The 22,381-nt window shown below is 40.6% G+C and overlaps 2 protein-coding genes across 3 annotated transcripts in view; one reads left to right on the top strand and one right to left on the bottom strand.

Annotated features, from left to right (window-relative positions):
• The window catches only part of WDHD1 (WD repeat and HMG-box DNA binding protein 1), a 64,728-nt gene extending 49,430 nt beyond the window's left edge, over positions 1-15,298 (bottom strand). The window contains exons 1-6 of the mRNA XM_004698603.4: positions 15,259-15,298; positions 14,917-15,009; positions 3,398-3,509; positions 2,033-2,184; positions 1,336-1,447; positions 1,118-1,168 (exon numbers count right to left, since the gene is read on the bottom strand). Coding sequence (XP_004698660.1) covers positions 1,118-1,168; positions 1,336-1,447; positions 2,033-2,184; positions 3,398-3,509; positions 14,917-14,993 — 504 coding nt within the window. The 5' untranslated portion in view covers positions 14,994-15,009; positions 15,259-15,298. The remainder of the gene's footprint in view (positions 1-1,117; positions 1,169-1,335; positions 1,448-2,032; positions 2,185-3,397; positions 3,510-14,916; positions 15,010-15,258) is intronic.
• Positions 15,299-15,505: 207 nt separating this feature from the next.
• Positions 15,506-22,381, top strand: part of SOCS4 (suppressor of cytokine signaling 4) — an 18,566-nt gene continuing 11,690 nt past the window's right edge. The window contains exon 1 of one of the 2 annotated variants that reach the window (XM_045287929.1): positions 15,506-15,709. The gene's annotated coding sequence lies outside the window, so the exon portion shown is untranslated. Of the gene's footprint in view, positions 15,710-19,319; positions 19,416-22,381 lie in introns of those variants that run through there. The other variant, XM_045287930.1, reaches the window with a different exon arrangement.

Raw genomic sequence — 22,381 nt, 5'->3', positions numbered from 1 at the left:
AGTCTACAATATATTTATTTTGTATTACATTCTTAGGGAATTTGAGCACAAAAGCATACTTAAAGCTATTCAAAGAGATAAAGTGAATCAATAATCTAACCTAGTTATACAACATATACGAGGGGATACTCCCCCAAAGACAGAATTGCACTCAGCAGAGCGGGGGCTCAGAGTACGCAGTTTTCCCACTAAGTGAGCATCCAGCAACTTGCTGAGTGGGTGCACTCAGTGGCATCACCTGGGAAGATTCTCTCTGGTCAGTGGATTTTTTTGTAAAAGCAGTTTTGCTCAAACCTCGTTTTTTGTAATGGCTGACTTAAACATGTAGCTGTGAAGTTCTGTTTCCTGCTGGGAAAAAATGCAGCAGGAACTGTTGTGATGTTGAACACAGCTTACAAGGACAGTGCTATGGGAAAAACTCAAGTGTATGAGTAGTTTTCTCGTTTCAAAAAAGGTGAAATGTCAATTGATGATAACCCTCATTCTGGACCTCTGTCAACTTCCTGAATGGATGAAAATATCAACTCATAGTACATTTGGAGTTTGTTCCACCAGGTCAGACTGTTAATCAAGCGTTCAATTTAGAGGTTCTGAAAAGATTGCATGACAGTGTGCGATAAGAAAGACCTGTGGCAGATAGGGGACCGGTTTTGCCACCACCACAATGCACCTGCTCACACAGCCATCTCAGTGTGCCAGTTTTTAGCAAAAATCAGCATGCCTTTCTTGCCCCCCACACCTGACTCACCTGACCTCACTCTGTGCAACTTCTTTTTGTTTCTGAGAATGATGAGGAACATCAAAGGACAATGATTTAATAAAGTAGAAGAGGTGAAGAAAAAAATGAGAGGTGCTGTCAGCCATCCAAACAGGCAAATTTGAAATGTTTCCAAGAATGGAACCACAGATTTGACAAATGTATTAAGTGTAATGGAGAGTACTTTGAAGCCACATATTCTCTAGAAACTTTGAAGGTGATAAGGTTGTTTTGTAAAAAAATTTAAGTACATAGCTTTGAAAAAATAATCCTTTTTTTTGGGGGGGGGGTACCCCTCATATATACCCATTCTATGCAGGAAAGAGAAAAAAAATGGTAAATGCAAATTCATGTATTTACCTGGTCTGAAATTTGCCACACTTTGACACATCCATCACAACTGGCTGATGCCTGTCGAGAGAAACAACAGATTTCTCTACCCGTACAGCCATGCTTCCACATGGAAGACTGGTTCAATTAAAATATTGACTAGCCTTTTATTAACGATGTAAAATTTTAATTCTCTTACAATTTAAAAAACATCCCAGAAGGAAGCAAAGAGAGGGAAAAGTGATTACCAGAAAGATGTCCTTGGGATCAAAAGAAAGACTTAAGACAGGAGCATCATGTCCTCGAAGTGTTTTCTGCTGGCTACTGTCCATCACCTCCACAACTTTGACGATAAAGTCACTATGGACGATAAGAAGAATGCCCGTGAGTAAAAGTCTCTCTTACAAGACAGGGCCCAAAACTCCAGAAGTAAATGCCGTTATTCTTTAGCAGCTTGTGAAAGTCTCCTATCTCGATTAATGATTCGCCTGCTAGTCGGGTTGCATAGACAGGCTAAAAGCGCAAGTCATGATTTCCTCATCTGTTAGCATATAAACTTGCCCTCTGAACCTTCTTGAGGTATCGCTTACACTTCCATTACTTGCTAATTACACCCACTACTCATAAATGTACACTATGCCTTTTAGTCCACCTCCCTAACTCAATCCTTTCTTTGTTTATTTATATTTCTAATGACAAATCAGCATCAAGAGAAACAGCAAGATTCCTAGTTTCTACCTAAAAATATTTTTTTCAAAATTTTAAGTCAATCATGTTTACCTCAATCATTTTCAGTATTTCATTTGCAAAGAAGCAAAGCTTGTCCCCAACCTCTTTACTAGATAAGAGACGTGGGAGTCCTAGAAACGTTAGCCTAAAACCAATGAATGGAGTTATTCTGTTCCAACAATATTTCCTTTTCTGCTGCCAACGAATCTTATTTACCTGGACCCAGCAGCAATTTTAGCACCATCTCCGTTAAAGATCACATGGTTTGCATTTGTGGTAAAGCGAGTCAATATGCCATCTGGAATTCCTTCCGGAAAAGTGTGGACTTGAACAGTATTGTTAGATACTGCAGTGACCAATTTTCCTTTCTAAAAAGACAAATAACGATAACATTGGTAAAACCAACCCAAGTCGACTGGGAAATTTTCTGTAGTTCAAGGTCCTGTAAAAAAATGAAAAACTTCATAAATGTAGGTCATGTCAAGAGAAAAATATCACCCATTGTATAATTTCTGGAAGTGCACATCATCAAGAAAAATTTGCTACCTTTGGAAAATTCAATTACCTCTTCACTAGCCAATCTTTTAGCTTCTAAATTTTCCTTGGAAACTGGTGAGAAAACCGATAGTATTTTTATGGACTCCTGAGTGTCATAAAAGAATCTGTTTTCCCCCAGAGAGATAACATCGAGTCTCAATGAGGAGAGAGCGCATCAGAAAACACAGTGGGTTCTTCTCTGGAGTGTGACTCTATTTCCCACAATCAAACTATTATACGCCTTTTTTGCAATAGGGTAAAGTCAAATTGCAGCACTCAGGGATTTTTAAAGGCATTACATAATTAGTAAGTTTTATAATTTGAAAAGCAGGCAGCTGGGAACCGATCACAATGATCTATATATAACCCCCTCCCTGGGGGATGTACAACAGAAAAGTGGGTGAAGGGAGACAGCAGTCAGTGTAAGACATGAAAAAATAATAACAATTTATAAATTATCATGGGTTCGTGAGGGAGGGAGGGAGGGAGGGTGGGAAAAAAATGATACCAAGGGCTCAAGTAGAAAGAAAATGTTTTGAAAATGATGATGGCAACAAATGTGCAAATGTGCTTGACACAGTGTATGTATGTATGTATTGTGACAAGAGCTGTATGAGCCCCCAATAAAATGATTCTAAAAGAAAGAAAAGCAGGCAGTATTCCTTTTGTAAAGCTTCTATGTAAAAAGTATAAAAGGCAAAGCATTTACTCCTGAACTTTAACTTGATCACTTCTTTGTTGTGAGGTACCAATGAGTTACTCTGGTTCTGACCCTACGTACAAGAGAAGAAACATTGCCTGTCCCGGGCCCTCCTAGCATTTTAATGCCCATTAATTACCATTAGTAAACCATTTGAACTTAACCTTTAAAATTTGGGGGCAGTTATTGGCATTATTTTACAGATTTACATATTATTATTTAATAAGAATCGAAAAGGAACCTCTATATTCGAAACATCTATACACAACTTATCATTCAAGCATAAATTACATTCCAACATCATTTTATGTCTCCTGATAGAACTCAATAAAAAAACCTCCTACCTTCAAAGCACAGGAATATGCCTTTTCTCCAACATTAATTGACTTAGGGTCATCATCATCTAAGTCTTCCCAAATCCTCACGTCACCATCACTTCCACAAGTCACAATACAACTGCAAAAGAAATACACACGTTAAAAAGCCATTCTGTCCTGGATCTACGAATTTTTTTTTTGGAATGGCACCTTTGTATTAATGTCTCTAACAGGATTGAAATATTAATTAGTTTTTGTTTTTCTCATTGTACACACATTAACGTCAGTAACCGCTAAGCTTCTATAAAATGAATGGTGAGTTCAACCCTTTCTACAGTTCCTCCTTAGCCTAACATTCTCTACTTAATTGTAAACATGTAAGACAGATGAATATATAACGGCTGTAACAGCAAGGACCATGTTTTGATCACCACTGCAAGCACCAAGCAAGGGGCATGACACCACAGAGGCCTGGTAAGTATGTATCTGTTTTAAACTTCTTGCATTCTGTGATTTTATTCAATTAATGCATGTGTCATCTAGACACACACCAAAGCAAATATACCTATAAACCCTACTGTAACTGGTAAAAGAGAAGGTGTGGGGAAATTGTAACCCTTCCCTACTGCTGCTAAAAATGCAAAATGGTTCGGGAACTATGGAAAGCATTTTGGCAGCTCCCTAAGAAACACGAGACTCAGAACTGTCATATGACCCAACAATTCCACTCCTACTGTACACCCAAGACATCTGAGAGCAACACGGACCCAGGCGAGTGAGCCAGCGCTCACTGCGGCACTACTCGCAACAGTGACAACGTGGAAACGACCTGAGTGCCCGTCAACAGAGGACTGTGCTTTGTTCAAAACGTGGGGCCACACACAGCAAGCCATAAAAAGAAACCCAGTCGTGACCTATGCTACAACATGGGTCGGAGCTCACAAACCTTATGGTAACGGAAATGAGTCAAGCACAAAAGAAAATGTACTGCATGCTCTCAAATGTTTCAAGATCAAGTTTCGTTAGCAGTTATTAGAGCCAGGGGAGGAAGAGCTTTTGTTTAATGGCTTGTTTGTGGTGACGGTAAATTTGGCAACGAGGGTGGTGGTGGCACAGCATGATCTCTGAAACTGCCATCACCACATTGTGCACTAAAGATGCTGACATGACCATGTGTTTCAGAGTTTTATTTTTTACAACAAGAAAAAGAGAAGCCATAAGAACTACAGATATTCTGAAAAGATTATTTCCAGAAAAACATAAAGGTTGAAAACAAAAGTGGGGTATAGCAACTTGTTTTACTGCAGTTTATAGAGAATGGTTTTCTTAAACAAACTGAAGAGCTGAGGTCAAGACCCTGTGTCAAGCAAGACAATCGAAGCAGTTGTTCCAACAGTGTGTGCTCACTCCATATTGTCTCCAACCCATGTTGGTCATCCTCACAATATTCCCCACTACAGACCAGTGCGAAGGTAAATTGACTTTTACACTGAAAAACAAAAACGAAAAAAATCTCTGGGAGTTGCTTTACTTCATTATTCGCCTTATTGAGATCGCCTGGAATTGAATTCCCAGTATCTCTGCAGTAGGCCTGCATTTACACTGGGAGTCAAGACAAGTAGAACTAGATATAACACGGGTAAGGCGTTTCAAACATGAGCCAAATTCCACGAGGAAAGCAAAAGTATTGCTCTAAAATCTGAAACTTGAATTCAACAAGAACCCTCAAATGTTAAGCTATTGTTTCTCGATGTGCCCTATGACTAGGTCTAGACACTTCAGAAGTCGGTATTTTTGTCTCTAAAGTTCTGTGCTCTTTGACTGACACCATGTCAACACAGCAGTGTGTTCTCCTTGAGGGCCTCAAGCCACACTCCTTTCAATGTACTTGGAGCTGTGGGAACAAAAAGAAGTCTGAAGGAGCAAGACCGAGGGTATAGAGTGAATGGGATAAGGTTTCCTAATCAAATTCTCTTAAGACGGCAGAGATTAACCCTCAAATAAAGAGCAGGTACATTATCCTGAGGGGGACAAAATCTCCTTGGCACAACTCCCCTGGCCCTTGTTCACCATTGCAGTTTTCCATATTCTTAAGCATCTTCCCAATAAGCCTTCATGATCATCTTGTGTCCTTCTAGAAAATCTCAGGATTATTCCTTAGGAGTCCCTAAACACCGAGCTCATCTCTGTACCGTGAATGTAACTGGCCAGCAGGTCCTCTTAGAAGCCAACGACAAAGGCAAGAGTTGTTTCGGAGGGGGCCATCCACTTAGTATAGAAACATGTTTAAAGTGGTTTTGCTTGGAATGAATCTGTATGTGTGTGAACTGGAACCCTAGTAGCAGTTGGCTTTGATATCCTCTCATAAGTGAGAAGTCTTGGGGAGTTTACCTGAAACAGATAATCCGGGGTCCTCCAGTAGCAAATGACTTTATGCCAGTTAGGAGCTTGGATTTCCTTCTCAGGAAACAGGGCTGTAAGTCCGTGTGCCCAGGGCATACTTGGTCCATGCACCAGAGAGTTGGGCATTTGTCCGGGAGTTTTCATGTTTGGACACAGCAGGATTAGTAGCTGGGGCGGATCTGTTAGATCTCATTGCACTTACTGCCTTTGCCATAGCTTCTCTGAGATGTGTGCCACAGAGAAATCAACAGAGATCTTGACCTAACACGTGGTTAAACCTGAAAGATGATCAATGATAATCCATCTCCATTTTCCCAACCTTTTCTTGCTGTAAAGGAGCCCTAGTGGCGTAATGGGTTATACTAATCACAGGGTCAGCATTTGAAACCACCTGCTGGTCCTCAGGAGAAAGAGGAAGCTTTCTACGCCTGTAAAAATCCAGTCTCTGAAACCCTTGGGCAGCTCTAGTCTGTCCTATCAGGTCACTGTGTTGGCATCGACTTGATGGCAGGGTTGGGAGTTCTCTTGCTGCAATGTTATTATCACCGTCTTTCAAGTACAGCAGGCAAGACATGCAGTGATCACACCAGAGTGAATTTTGACATGAGTTCCTGGGGATAGCTATCGCCATCTCTAGTGTCGATGGGTACTAGATGCCCTACCACCTCCCACAGTCTCCTTTCATTATTCATCTCTGGCTACAGTGAGGGTCTGAAATAAATAGCTACTGACTCCTGGTGTCTCAGACAGGTGCACCAACGGAGAGGTACTTGTGCCAGGTGGAGGGCCCAGTGAAAATGGAATGCAGAGGAATAAATGAGATATATATGCAGGAAAGCTAGTGGAGCAGTCCTGGAAGAGCTCTGAGTGGTCCAAGTGTTCTTGCCAGAGTGGTTATATCATTTATTTCATGTGGTAAGACTACTTATTCATTTTACCGTTCGGCTATTCTTTTAAAAGTACGCAGAAATTAAAAAACAAAACTCTTTCGTAGTACCAAGAAAAAAAGTTTCAAGTACAAGTTAATATAAAATTAAGTATTTTCTATTCTTCAAGAAAATTGAAATGGCGAGGAGGGCGTAGGATGCCTGGTGGGGCTTGATCATGGGCAATGTAACCGAGAGGAATTACTGAAACACGATTTACGGCCAAACATGATAGTGGGACAAGAGGAAAGAAAAAGGAAATAGAGGAAAGAACTAGGAGGTAAAGGGCACTTATAGAGGTCTACATACAGGCTTGTACATATGTAAATATATTTATATATAACAATAGGGAAACAGATCTGTGTACATAAATTTGTATGTTAAGTATTAAGGCAAAAAAAGGGAAATTGGGCCTCTACTGAAGTACTTCCTCAACACAAGAACAATTTGTTCATTAAACCTGGCATCCTGTGATGCTTAGCTTCCCGACATGAGCACTGAAGACAAAAGGGGTGTATAGGCAAATGTGGTGAAGAAAGTTGATTGTGCCCAGCTATAAAAGTATATAGCATCTGGGATCTTAAAGGCTTGAAGATAAACAAGTGGCCATCTAGTTGAGAAGCAACAAAATCCACATGGAAGAAGCACACCAGACTGTGTGATCATGAGGTGTTGATGGGATCAGGTTTCAGACATCAAAGGCCCAAAACAAAAATTCATATCATTGTGAATGAGGGCCAATGCAGAGTGGAGACCCAAAGCCCATCTGTAGACAACTGGACATCCCTTTACAGAAAGGTCACAAGGAAAAGACAAGCCAGTCAGGGTGCAGTACAGCACCAATGAAACACACAACTGTCCTCTAGTTCTTTAATGCTTCCTCCCCCCTATTATCATGACCCCAATTCTACCTTACCAATCTGGCTAGACTAGATCATGTACACGGGTACACACAAGAGCTGGAAACACAGGGAATCCAGGACAGATAAACCCCTCAGGACCAATAATGAGAAGCCATACCAGGAGGGTAAGGGGAAGGTGGGGGTGAAGGGGGAACCGATCTCAATGATCATAGTGACCCTACAGGGCAGAGTAGAACTGCTCATGGGCATTTCTGAGACTCAAAATCTTTATGGGAATAGAAAGCCTGACCTTTTCCCTGCAAAGCAAATGGTGGTTTCGAACTGATGGCCTTTCTGTTAGCAGCCCAATACATTACCCACTAAGCCACCAGGGTGCTAGAGGGTCGCTGTGTGTCAGAACTAACTCAAAGGTAGTGAGTGTTTTGTTTTTTTTTAGTACACACTAAGGAACTGAGTTTTAATTCAACTAATTTTAATTAAAGTGAAAAAGCCACAAGTGGCTCCGGGACTGGATACCACCGCATTCAAAATGACGCTCTAGATTAACTTTGCTCACTTCCATTTCTCCTGTTCTAGTGCAAATATGAAAAATGACCTGATAGTTGCTGTTATGTTGTGTCCATTAGCAACAGCAACAATAACAAAAAAATCTTCTCAACTAAATCACCTGTTTTATATCAATGTCATCAGGTTTTAAATAAAAACCAGTCACATTAATTCCAATAATGATTTACCTTGCCCTTCAATGCAAAGAAATAAAGTAAAGCTTTTATTTTAGAAGTTCATTCTGATTAAAGTGAAATATCTAATATTAGTTCTACCAACTTAATCCAGTTGAGACTTCAACACTAAAAATGGCACAAATAATATAAATATGTAAAATTTGGTAGAGCACAGCATTGTGCTAAAAGCAAAGTTCTTACTAACTCAAGAAATTTATGACGCACAAATGTAGTTGGAATTTGTGGCACTTAGGAAGTTGTGTCCTTGAGTGAACATGTACTGTTCATGACTGAGTACAAATGAATTAGAAATTGTTACTATACTAATCAAAGAAGGAAACCAAAATGGTCAATTTTCCAGGTAATTTTATTTATACTCAGAACTGAACCGCAACATTTTTGTAAAGAACAAAACAAAACAAAACCTGACCTTAAGTATGGTTATAGATTGAATTGTACCTCCCCACAAAATATGGTTAAAATATTCAAGGAGCTTCTCCCCGGAGTGTACGGTGCATCACCTCTTCTCTTACGAGAGAGAAAGGAAAGGGAACTGACTGAGAGAAGGGGACCTGCCACTACCAAGAAGAGTCAGGAGCAAAGTGTGTCTTTGTCCTCGAGGCCCTGCCATTGGGAAGCTCCTGAACTCAAGGCAAGACTGACATCAAGGCACAGGAGATCTCTAATCAGCACCAAGCCAACAGATGTTGAAAGGAAACAAGGATCTTCCCCCCAGGGCCAAGAAAGAGAAAGCCTCCTCCTAAGGCTAGTGCTCTGAATTTGTATCGCTACCTTCCTAAACTGTGAGAGAACAAATGTATGTTTGTTTAGGGCCCCTACATGTGGTACTCTGCCACAGCAGCACTAGTAACTAAGACAAACACAAAGGAAGTCTTTAGCCTGGCAGTGCATGCCTGTTGGCCATCATTTGGTTTTAAAATGTTTGAGTCTTTGAAGAATGACTCTGTAAGACATACCCAAGTGTTCTATGATTAGAAACAAGCACTCTAAATCTTGATTGCATTTTGATAGAATCCAGGTAGAAATCTTTAACCAAAGAATTCAACATAAGCTTTGAAGATTCTAGTAAAATCCAATTAATGAATCTAACACTTATAAACAGGATGGACACTGAAATTCATCCCTAGCAAAGCAAATAGTAATTAAACAAATTGCATATTAAAAGCTGAAATAGTGAATGAATTAATTTTGAAATCCTGGGATTACACTTTGGAATATCTTGACTTGTGGGAAGAATCTTTTAATGGAATACCTATTTTTAATTGTATAAATTTATGTTCTGTGGGATTGAAAAGGCCTAAAACTAGTTTCATTGGGACTCTTTCAGTGAGTAGAATTTGCTTTGAGCTTACCAAGGAAGTGACCCAGAAGGGTTTACCCATAGGAAAGAGACAACTCTAACTGGAGCCAATTATATGAGAAAAATTAAAGACGACTGGGAGGAAATTACATTATTCAGAAAAATAGCTACACCATCATGTTAGGCAGGGTAGAGCTGCCCCTGTGAGTTTCTGAGACAGTACTTCTTCAAGAGAGTCGATAGCCTCATCTTTCTCTTGAGCAACAGATGGTGCTTTTGAACTGCTGACCTTGTGATTAATAGCACAACTCATAACCACCACACCACCAGGGCTCCTTATGGTTAGATTATGTTTAAATAAGTAATATAAAGAAAATTTTGGATATTCTACTACCAGCCTTATATTTCAAGGGAAAAAATGTGTTGAAAATTGTTTTAAGAGACTCAATGAATAGATCTATCAAAACAATTTTCCAGTCAAGAAATGGCTCAAGAAATTAAATAATTTTAATTATTTTTAAGCCACCCTTCCCATTATCACAGCAATACCCTGGGTTTAGAGGGTTAAGTTTTAAAAGCCATTGCACATTTCTGAGCACGAGGACTAATTTTATCATCATTTTATGTTTATGACATAACAGAGAAGCTAATGATTACCAGAGGCATTTCCTACCACACAGGCTCTCATGCTCACAGAGCAATCAATGTTCCTTCCCTAATCTGACTGCCCGCCACCGCACAACCTTTTCACCAGCCTTCTGGGAATTATGGTAAGGCCCCAGCACAATCTCTTCCTCTTCAGCATTTTCTCTGGACATTCCCCTGAGGATGCTGCTTCCCCTTCAGCACCCTTAGTGGTGGCTGGTTTCTTTCCCACAGCATTCTGGGTATGGATGTGGCTCTTCCTTTCACTACATTACCACTTCCATTTCATGGTCCAACCCTACTCTCGTTTTTCTTAAAAAACACACACACACACACACACACACAAAACAAAACTAATTTTGCCTTTAAACTATATACAGATTCTTAACGAGAAATGGCCTTTGTTCTGTAAGGTTTTAGCACTTGACTCATTGTAATCTCTCCAACAACACTATTCCTACTCTAGTTCTCGGCATTTTCAATATCCAGATAGATGAACACTCTGGTAGGTACTCTGTTCTCTCAGTGTGCTGAATTTTTCTACTCCAATAACCTAGTCTTCCAGCCTACCTCAGCCACTCACTCTCATGGTCATAACCCAAATGCTATCTTTATCTAAATGCAACTGCTTCATAATCTCAATTTTAATCATCTAAGTCTCTTTTTAATTTATACCCTTTACCCAAGTCACTGTGGTTGAACTGACTCGGATTCATAGCGAGAATCTTTCTCCTGAAAAAAGGGTACCTGCCTCCCTGTTGGGGAATTAGACTCCAGTCTTCCATGTGATAGGTAGGGATACTCACTACTACAGCGGACAATCAGTACCCTAACTCCAGTACTTGAAATTATTTTCCTATCTACAAAGCATTAGACACCATCTACATACCAACAACTACCTGGTCTGTCAGTCTGCTGCCCTCAATGTAAAGCCTCTGCCATCATGACTCCTAGTGGTCCTATATAGGGTTTCCAAGGCTACAGATCTTTACAGGGAGAGCTAGCCTCCTCTTTCATACTAAAAGTAAACAAAAATCCTCACAACCGATCATGAAACAGAGAAAAACCTGAAGTCGTCAAGGATTTCATTTGACTTGGATTCATCATCAACTCTCACAGAACAGTAGAAATAAAAGGATGTGTGCATTGGGCAAATCTGCTGCACAAGGCCTTTGTAAAGGGTTAAAAAGCAAAACTGTCACTTCAAGAACTGAGGGGTGCCTAACCCAAACCATGGTGTTTTCAATCACCTCACATGCATCTGAATGCCAGATAATGAATAAGGAAGACCAAAGAATTGGTGTATTTGAATTACGGTATTGGTGAAAAATAGCGAAAGTACCATTGACTGCCAGAACAATAAACAAATCATCTTGGAAGGACAGCTAGAATGCTCCTTAGAAGTGAGGATGGCAGGACTTCACCTCCCATACTTTGGGCATGCTATCAGGAAAGACAAGTCCCTGGAAAAGGACATCGAACTTGGTAACGTAGAAGGGAGTCGAGAGAGAGGAAGCCCTGCAATGAGATGGAATGACACAGTGCTTGCACCAATGGGCGCAAATATAACAATTGTGAGGATGTTGCAAGACTGGGCAGTGTTTCATTCTGTTGTGCATAGGGTCGCTATGAGTTTAAATCAACTCAACAGCCTGAATAACACTAAACAACACACACTAACGAATCCCAAATTTTGATTCTCAGACAGGATCCCAACCCTGAATTCCAGGAGGCACTAGGTTTGAGCTGTTGCTGCTAGGTGCCATCAAGTCAGTTTGAGCTAAAAATAAAGAGTTCCATCTCTAGTTTATATTTTCCAAGTCTCAGATGCAATTTTCTGTCTTCTTTACATCTCCACTTGAATATCCCCAAGAAATCCCGTTCTCTCCGTGCCCAAATAGACTCAGAACCTCTTCCCTTTGTTCCACCTCTAAAGTAAGTTCCTGCCCAATTGTACCATTCAGAAGCATGCAACGATGCAGGAAGCATCGAGAGAAGATGGGAATACTCAGTCACTGTCTCAAAAAGAAGTAGTCAACATTCCACCATACAGGAGATAGCATGTGAGCAAGAACCAATGGGGCTGAAGGAAGCATTAGCCACAAACAAGGCTCCAGAAATTAAGAGAATACCCATTGAAATGTTTCAGCAAGCATTGGAAGCAGTTACTTACCTATGCCAAGATATTTAGAAAGCTACCTGGCCAACTGACTGGAAGAGATCTATATTTGTGCCCATTCCAATGAAAAGTAACCCAGCAGAATGCTCAGACTACTACTAATGATACCAACAGAGTGTTCAAACCATAGAATGATACTGTTAATATCACACACAAGTAAAAGTTTGCTTCAGATGGCCCAATGGTTGCAGCAGTACATGGACAGAAGTTCAGAAGTTCAGGCTGGATTCAAGAGGACGTGGAACAAGGGGTATCATTGCTGATGTCAGAGGGATCTTGGCTCAAAGTAGAGAATACCAGAAAGATGTTTACTTGTTTTACTGACCATGTAAAGGCATTCGATGGTGTGGAACATAATAAACTATGGATAACCTTTAGTAGAATGTGAATTCCAGAAGACTTCATTGTGCCCACTAGGAACTTGTACATGGATCAAAAGGCAATTGTGCATGGTTTATAAATCAGTAAGTAAGTGTTGTGTCCTCTCACCATATTGGCTCAATGTGTGTGCTGAACAACTCATCATAGAAACTGAATGATATGAAGAAGACTCTGGCATCAGGATTGGAGGAAGGCGTATTAACAACATGCGATATGCAGATGACACAACCTTGCTCGCTGAAAGGGGGAATTGAAACACTTGCTGATGAAAATCAAGGATTATAGCCTATGGAATGGATTACAACTCAATGCAAGGAAGACCAAAATCCTTATAACTGGACCCACAGGTACCATCATCATAAATGGAGAAAAGGTTGAAGTTGTCAAGGATTTTGTCTGGCTTGGATCCACAATCAGTGCGCAGAGAAGCAGAAGTCAGGAGACCAAAAGATGTACTGCATTAAGTAAACCCGCTGCCCAAGACCTCTCTGGAGCACTAAGAGAAAGGGTGATCTTTGAGGACTGAGGTGGACCGGACACAAGCCATGGTATTCTCCATATGCATCATACGCAGATCAAAGTTGGACACTGAATAAGGAAGACCTAAAAATAACTGATGCATTTGAACTGTGGTGCTAGAGAAAAATATTGAAAGTACCATGGACTGCTAAAAGGACAAATGAATCTGTATTGGAGGAAGTATGACCAGAGTACTTCTTAGAGGCAAGGATAGCAAGACTTCGTCTTATATACTTTGGACATATTATCAGGAGAGACCAGTCCCTGGAGAAGGACATCATGTTTGGTAAAGTGGAAGGGTAACGAAAAAGAGGAAGGCCCTCAACAAGATGGCTTGACAGTGGCTCCACCAATGGGCTCAGGCGTAAGAACCACTGTGAGGATGGCACAAGACCGTGCAATGTGTCTTGTTGTGCAGAGTTGCTATGGGTTGGAGTCAACTGGATGGCACCTAACACCAACTACCATTGTCCTGATACCTCCCCTCTTCATCACCAGCAATATCTGCTCCATCCTGTTAACTTCATCTTTTAAATAGATGCTGATTGTATCTTTACTCTAGACCCATCTCTACCTTAGTTCAAACTTCCACCACATTCAACCAGACTAACAGCGACACCTCCTAAAAGTCCCTCTGCATCCACTCCTGCTCCTTCTATAATTCACTTTTCATGGATCTTTTCAACAAGAATCGGATTGTATCTCCTTCCTACTTCAAACCTATAAGCTTTATTTTAGGATTAAAAAGAAGACTCCTTAATGAAGGTCAGCAGGCCTCACATAGGCTGCCCATTGCCTATCACGGAATCCTATCAGCCTCTATGTTGCTATTTCAGTTATTTGAGTATAGCAGTACTATGGTCCCTGCCAACACAGTTCACAAACTGTGCCCACTTCTGGGAATGCCACTACACCTCCGATACACTGCCGCCCGTTTCCTGATTACTCAATCTTTAGATTTCATCTCAAGAAACACTTCGGCCAAGAAGCCTTCCCTCCCTCCTCAAACTAGATCTGTTCCCCTCATATATACTCACTGCAGCACATCTCGCTGTCTAAGTGTATTTCCAGTATATGTTTATTTGTTTGGTTAATTATGTTCAATGTCTGTCAGTCCAAAAAGACCTTCTGTTGGAGGCTGGTGAAGATTGTGCCTTGTTCCCACTTTTGTTTGTATCTCCAGCCCCCAGCGGAGAAGACACTCAAATATTTTTTCAATAAATATGTCTGCAGAGGAGGAAGACCATCTGGTACACAACTGCTCACACAGTAAGAATCTAGGCAGGTAAAAGGCCCCATGACAACCCTGGGAAGTTATCACTGTTTATAAGGAGGGGAACAGTCATTAGGGAATCTCACATCTTCTCTGGAAGTATGTCTCTACACTTAACTTTTTGATTTACTAAAACTACTTTTGACATTCGAAGTCAATCAATCTAAAGAAAATATATTTGCCATTTTTTAAGATTTCAACATTACTTTTCTATCTGCAAGAATCATTGAAGGCTGAGTACCTCCATGAAAAATAAGCATACGGGTTCTAATACTTACACTGAAGCAGTCTTTTTGTTTCTTAAAGTATCTTACCTCCCAGAATCATCAAAACTGACATCTGTGTGTCCTTCTGTATGTCCATATCTCATTGGCTTCTGTATGGCGGGCATCTTTTCTTTTATCCTCCTGGAAATGTTTTATGAAAGGTAGTCTTAGTATTTTTAAAGGGAGCCACGCGAGCCGGCGTGGGGGGGGGGGCGGTGCGGGCTGAAGGGGAAGAAGCCAGGCGGGTCTCCTGGGCACGCTCTGTGCAGCTGTTTCCCGCTCCCGAGTGTCACAGGCAGGATTGCAGCAGAGGACCCGTCAGACAATAAGCCAGGGGGGCGGCACACTTGTGTTCGGTGGGCTGCCCGGGGAGCAGGAGCGAAAACTCACCCAGGAGACGTGCCTCCGTAGCTGAGCACAAGCGCGACGCCGGCGCCAGCGGTTCGCCGCTTCCCGCGCTCAGAGCTGCTGGCCGCACTGCGCGTGCGCCGGCCCGCCCCCGCCCTGCGCAGGCGCGGACGGGGTCGCGGGGTGGTGGCGTCAGCCGCGCGCCGGCTGCGAGGAAGCGAGCCGCGAGACGGGGGAGTAAATGAGGAAGAGAAGGAGCCGAGTGCGGAAGTGGTGGCGGCGCCTGGGGAGCAGGCGGAGGCGGTGACCGCGACGTCTGAGACGGGACCGAGCTCCGAGGGGGGGAGGCTGGAGGAAAGCACCCGCCTCGTAGGACCTGCACCAGGTGCAGGTGGCTGAGCCTTCCTCTTCAACCTCTGCGATCCCTCGGCGCGATGGCGACGGTGATGGCGGCGGTTCCTCGGACAGCTCCAGTCAAGCTGCGCTCGGGGAGGTGAGTGGGGGAAGGGTGGCCGCTGCCCGTTCTTGGCCGAGCGGGGTCTGCGCGCGTGTCAGCCTCTCTTCTCGTGCAACTCCCAACCCGGACCCCGAACGGACCCAGCCGGTCCTGAGCAGTTCTTTGGGTATTTTTCTATAAAGAAGGGGCATCTCTTCTCCAGCCTGTAATCTTGGCACCTTCGCGCCCTTACCTCGTCACCTCTGTAAAGATAGAGGAGGTTACGCTCGGCGCCTGAGCTACAGCTCCGACGTTAATGAGTGTTCTTGGCGACCCCATCCAGATTTCCAAGAAAGTAGCCCAAGTCTCGCCGGTTCGACCCCATCTAAATGAAGTCCGCCGCAGGGCGTGTTAAGATGTGAAAGTAAAGCTAGTGCATTCTTGAACTTGGTCCATAAAAATTATGCTTTTCCTGAGACTTAAATGTTCTCCATCTTGGGAGACCCAACTCCGATGAAAACTTTTGCAAGAGTATTCGTTAATTAGTGCTTATCATAGATTTTTCCTGGGGGAAAGGATACCCACCTTCCGATCTCAGTTGCGTCTAGTGTCTGACAGGAGTGCGAGGCTTTTCCGCTGCAGAGGTTGCGTTTCAGCCTGGTTCCTTTGTGAAAGGTTGCCCAGACAAACTGCGGGGACATTGGGCAAGAAGTATTGAAAGTACTTACCCACTGCCGTCGAATCGTCTCCGACTCACATGGAGTGTGGATCGGCAAAGTAGCACTGCCCCTTTGGGGTTGTTTTAAGACTGTACTCCTCATCTTTGTCGCCACCGGAGACTGGTGGCTTCGAACTGCTGAGTTGAATAGTTGGAAATTTCATTCTTACTCAGTATTTGACCTTGCATATTCTACCCCCCCTATCCTCCCACCCGCGCCCCTGTTTTTTTGCCTTTCGGATGCCGAGATGGAGAGAATTACCTTTGTTGAATTGTTAGAGTGCCTGTCATGGATGTATGGAACCTGCTGTCAGTGTCTGGTGCTATTTAACAGGTACTTTGGGTGCGCAGTTAGTGGTTTCATTTAAAGTGGAGTTTGTTTAAATCGTAACCCGGTACAGTTTTTTGAATCTTAAAAATGCATTTTCGCTCTTGTTTTCATTATTTCATTACTGTTTCGGTCAAATGCCTTTAGTGAGCTCATAGTCTTGCTGTGAGAAACATGAATAAATATGTACATGATGATAGGGCAAAAATGAAATGTATGCACGTATAAATATTAGCAGAATTATCCGGTTTTAGATGGCATCACTTTGTTAAAAAAAAAGAAACCAACGTAGCAGTCACTGAGGTGACTCAAATTTTTCCGAATGGATTTATACACCATTAGCAGTGCAGACTCATAAGAGTGGATGGCTGAATAAATTCACTGAAAGGATGCCAAAGTCACAGGTTCAATTTCAGTGGAGGTTAGTTATAGCCATGCATAGCGCACAACTACTGTTGGTTTCAAGGGCAACAGAGTGAGATACATTGATTCACTTCTAGTCTACTGATGATGATGAGTACTATCTATATAAATAATATATCGTCTTACAAAGTCAGTTTACCCTGGGGTTACATCAGTAATGTCTTACACAAGGAGTTTTAAAAATGCCTTTTCAATAGAATATGAGGGAGCTTCAAAAAGCTGGGGGGAAATTCCATTATCTTGTCATCTTATTTTTTCCGCGAACGTTTTGAAGCCCCTCACATGTATTTGATAGACTGAAAATTAGTTCTGGTAAAGAAAAGGGTGGAACAGAGCGCTGAGACAAACAGAGTACTGGGATATATAGAGAAGCCAGCGTAGAAGTCAGAATATTTTTCCCATCTCTAAGACAGTCCTGGATCCTACCAACCTATTTAATTTCTTCTCTGGGTAAGTGATGTCTCCCTCCTACCCAGTCCCCAGCCACCCAGTTTCCCTTACCAAAGACCCCCAGTGTTTAGCTCTTGTGTTACATTGGCACTGGATCTTTACCGCAGCAAGGCAGATATAAACACTGTTTTGTAAATGAAAAAACACCGTGGCTCAGAAAGACTGTGATTTATCCAAGGTCACACAGCTCCTAAATGTCAGAGCTAGAAATAGAACCCAGATCTTTCACCTTCGAATCCAAGATAGTGTACTGTGCTGCCTCTCCAAAGCATAGCCATTGCCATAAGACTTAGTTTCTAAAAACATACCAGAACATAAAAGCAATTTTATTTAAGTCATGTCACCTTCTACTAGTTTGTAGTTGGAAAAACTAACAAACTAGTATATGTAATTGTTATAAGGTAATGGTGAGAATAATTCATAATCTGTTAAAAATAAAAGAACATGCTTAGCAAACATTGTATTACCTGTTTTTTTAAAACAATTTTTCAAAAAATTTTAAAACTCTATGCCTACAGTTTTAATCAGTCTATTTCTTAAGCTTATAAGAAACTGCAAATTTTTTGTTACTAAAAGTTTGATTGTGAACACCCATTAAAGAGTTTGAAACTTTTTACAGTGAACATGTCCTTATGGGGAGTAATTGAAAGTGTTTTGTGATATTGTAGAAATGCTGATACCTATTAAGTTAGAATCTTGTACAGATCTTCTAGCCTCACATTTTTTTGTAGTTCAGCAATAATATAGCCTTTGTTTCCTCTCATAATAGCACTCTTCCACCTCGTATTTTTAGAAACTAGCTTCTACACGAACAGTCTGACTAATACTAAGAGGGAAGGCTTCATACATTTCCATTTTGACAACAAAAGCATGAGGTAGCTGGCATTATCCAGAGTTTACAATGGGGTAGTTAAGGCTAAAAGACAATGAAAAGTCAAAAATAGCTAATCATAGTAACACCTTGACTTTTAGCCCACGTTTGAGGACCTAGCAGTTCCTGCTGCTTCATCAACACCATGCTTTATTTTAAAATACGATTTAGTAAAACACTGTAGATTATTCATTTTTAATAATCTTTAACACTTAAAAATTTTCTTTTTAGAATAAATTGTTCTCAAAGGAAAAAGCCTGCAAGGAAATAATGACAAAGTCAAAACTGGCTGTAGATAATGGAATTACAGAGGTTTTTTCCTTCTAAAACTTTAATTACAACTTTCTAGATGTTGGGTACTAAACATTATAATTTTAAAATATCAAATTGGGAAAACTACCTCTAACCCAATTTGTTCTGTAAAAGAGCTGTAATAGTATATTTTAAGTATTCTAGGATGTTGTTTCTTGGATACTGTTATCTTCTTTCTACTTTTAGAAGTTCCTGTAATGCCAACACTTAATTTTTCCTGCTCTCTCTTCTGTTTGGGTTAGCTCTCTTCAGCGACAAGGTTCCTAGATATTTCTCCTTATCTTTAGCTAACAAGCTTAGGGAATGCATATTCACTTCAATAGTAGCCCAAATTAATGTTTCCTCAAAATCTGTTTCAGAGAGAGATTTGTGGTAAGTTAAATATTATAGGAAACTGGTTTAAGCAGGTTCCTTTAAAGAAATACCTACCAGAACCTTACAAGAGATACTTTAAAATATGTACTAGAAAATGCTTTTTTAAAATAGAGTTTTTTGGGTGTTTGTTTTGTTTTTAGTTCACAAAGATTTTTTTTTTTATAGAAACCAGTTTTTCATATTTTTTTAACATTCTGAAGAGCTCATCTATGGTCTTCCGCCAGTAAATTCCACTTGTATAGTTTAAATGTTTCCACAGGCTCCAACTCAAGTCTCACAGACAATGGTAAGAATTCTTTTAAGGAATTTTGGGTACATAATGGCAGGTAAAATTTGGAATCTTGATCCTGGTAGGGAAATCCCCAAGGCTAAATTCTAGAATAATTTTTTCTGAATCCACCAACCCCTTTGAATTCTTTATATAGGGTACTGAATTACTCTTTATAGGATCAAATTTATTTCACTTTAGTATTTACATGAATTCTGGTGTATCAGTGTTTGAATATAGTAGGTGGTCGATAAATAATGTACAATTATGCTGCTGTTATATAACATGTGGAACATAAATGACTTTTCCAAATAAATTTAAAATTGCTTACTGGATTTTAAGAGTTTTCCTATGAAAATCTCAAATTAAAATGCCACTGTTGAACTGCTGCTAACAAGCAAGGGTGGTAATTCAAACCCACCAGCTGCTCCTCTGGGGGAAAAGGTGAGGCTATTTGCTCCTGTAAGGATTCACAGACGCAGAAACCTTACAGGGGTCAAAGTGGGTTTGGTTTTTTCCCCTTAACAAAAAAATCGCCTTCCCTGCCTCACTCAATTGAATTACATAAGTACTATTTTAACCTTTTCTTTGTGAAGAATCTCCAGGATGGGCATTCATTTTCTTACCAGCCCTGTCACTGCAGTTGGTAAGTGGGATGGGGCCTCAATGACTGCTCAAATGGAAACTTCCGTTCTTGAACGCCCTTTGGCATTTGCTTCTTGCTCATTAGGAAATACTATTTTTTTAAAAACATGCCACTATGTAATCCCCTGAGCAGTGTAACATAGCTGCCTTCATTAGAAATTTATGACTGAGTCAAGAGTCAGAGCAGCCTTCACCCAAGTATTTCTTTAGACCCTCTTTTAAAAAGCTTCTTCACAGCTACCATCAAAGACCTTTGAGTGTCAGCTCCTTTCAGATAGCATCTTTGATTTCGGTGCCACATAAAAAATGCTAGTAAAGGCACCTTAACGTTTTGTATCTCTTCTTCTGTCTCATTTGTGCACAATTTGCATAAAATTACAAATGTTGACACTAGGATATTTGGGAGACTTGCTCAGATTTAGAACTGTATACATCCCTTACATTCAGATTTTACTCAACTTTTAATAAACTTATCTTTAGACCTTTTTGGTAGTTAACATTCAAGTCAAGTGCAACACTAAACCCGTGGAATAAAAATTGTGTACATATATTAATATAAGAAAAATGATGGGAAGATGGAATACATTTTTTCCCCAACAGTTTTATTGGGACATATCATAGACTTGAATAGTTCAGTCATTCAGACATAGCAGGGGAAATTGTACAATCACCACCACATCCATCCTAAGGCATGCTCTTCCCCCTTGGGTTTATTCACCCCCCAAATGAGCTATTCAACCCCAGTCCACTCCAGTGCCCCCTCCCCATTCCCGCTCTCATGGTTTACTCCCATGCTCCCCCTCCCTGTTGCCCATGGAATACATTTTTAAGTATAACAAAAGCTAGGTTTGTTCACACACAAAAAAATGTTTGGGAGGAATATGATAGGGTGTTCTGGTTTTAAGTTCATTATATTTTGAATTGGTTCAAAGTCTACTGAAAACAAAGCTTCTGGAAGCGGTTAGAAAATTGTTTCCATGAGTTTTAAGTGTAAAGATGTGAGAATTTATACAAAGGATGCATTTTTTAAACTTTCTCAATAGAAGTTCATTTACTACTTTGACACTTGGAGCGCTTTATTTCATACATTAGTGTAAAACTTGAGACTGATGAAAATTAGTTACATCAAGTTGGTTCTCTATTAGTACTCCTTTTTGACTTTTTTATTAGATATTCTTAATAGCACACCTTTTTATTAATCATTATACTGGGGGGCTCCTATAGTTATTATAACAATCCATAATTCAGTTGTTTTGGGTTTTTTTTAATAAATCATTTTATTGGGGGCTCATAGAACTCTTATCACAATCCATCCATTCATCCATTGTGTCAAGCACATTTGTAGATTTTTTGCCATCATTCTCAAAACATTTTTTTTCTACTTGAGCCCTTGGTATCAGTTCCTCGTTTTTTTTCCCTCCCTACCACACCCTTCCTCATGAACCCTTGATAATTTATAAATTGTTATTATTTTTCATTTTATTTTTTATAATAAAACTATAAAGGTGAGCAAAATCTAACCTTTCTTTTATTATTATTAAGCAGTTGCTTTCTCAGTGTTTATGATGTTACCTGTACCCTAATAGGACCAATTAAAGATAGTATACGCATGTGTGCATGTGTTTAATATGCCTGTTAGTAGCTTCTGAAAGCCACTTGTAGCTAACTAAAACCAAACCAAACCAAAACCTCACTGACCTAGAGGGTGCGGTAGAACTGCCCCTGTGGGTTTCCAAGAACCTAGAAAGCCACCTTTCTCTCGAGGAGTGGTTGGTGGTTTCGAACCGCTGACCTTTCAGCAACCCAACATGTTATAACCACTCTGCTACCAGGCTCTGTAGCCAATTGAGGATCATTAAATTTAGAAATGATGCTTGTCATTTTATAAAAATTTTTAAAATGTATTATTCCTCTTAAAGGTTCACCAACTTGCGGGGAGGGAAGGGGAAAATGAGCTGATACCAAGGGCTCAAGTAGAAAGAAAATGTTTTGAGAATGATGATGGCAACAAATGTACAAATGTGCTTGACACAATGGATGGATTGTGATAAGAGTTGTACAAGCCCCCAATAAAATGATTTTTTTAAAAGTTCAACAACTAAAGTATTATTGAAAATTATCAAACTGTGTGTGATAAAATTTCCATGGTCATGTTTCATGCACAACACTGTAGAGATTCTTTAACGTAAGGGAATATAGTACATAAATTCACTCCGGGAGTGTACACACACAGCAGTATATTACAGTATACTAAAAGTGGACAGAGACATCAAGAGGGCTGCCGTCAACTCCGCAGCTTTTTGGAACTCTCACTCAATAGGCCATGTGACAACAAGCAC

Source organism: Echinops telfairi, unplaced genomic scaffold, assembly GCF_000313985.2.
Source record: "Echinops telfairi isolate 266 unplaced genomic scaffold, ASM31398v2 ScPeMD7_18;HRSCAF=68, whole genome shotgun sequence".
Lineage (NCBI taxonomy): Eukaryota > Metazoa > Chordata > Mammalia > Afrosoricida > Tenrecidae > Echinops > Echinops telfairi.
Note: the sequence above shows the minus strand (reverse complement) of the source record. Positions and strands in the feature narration are given on the sequence as shown.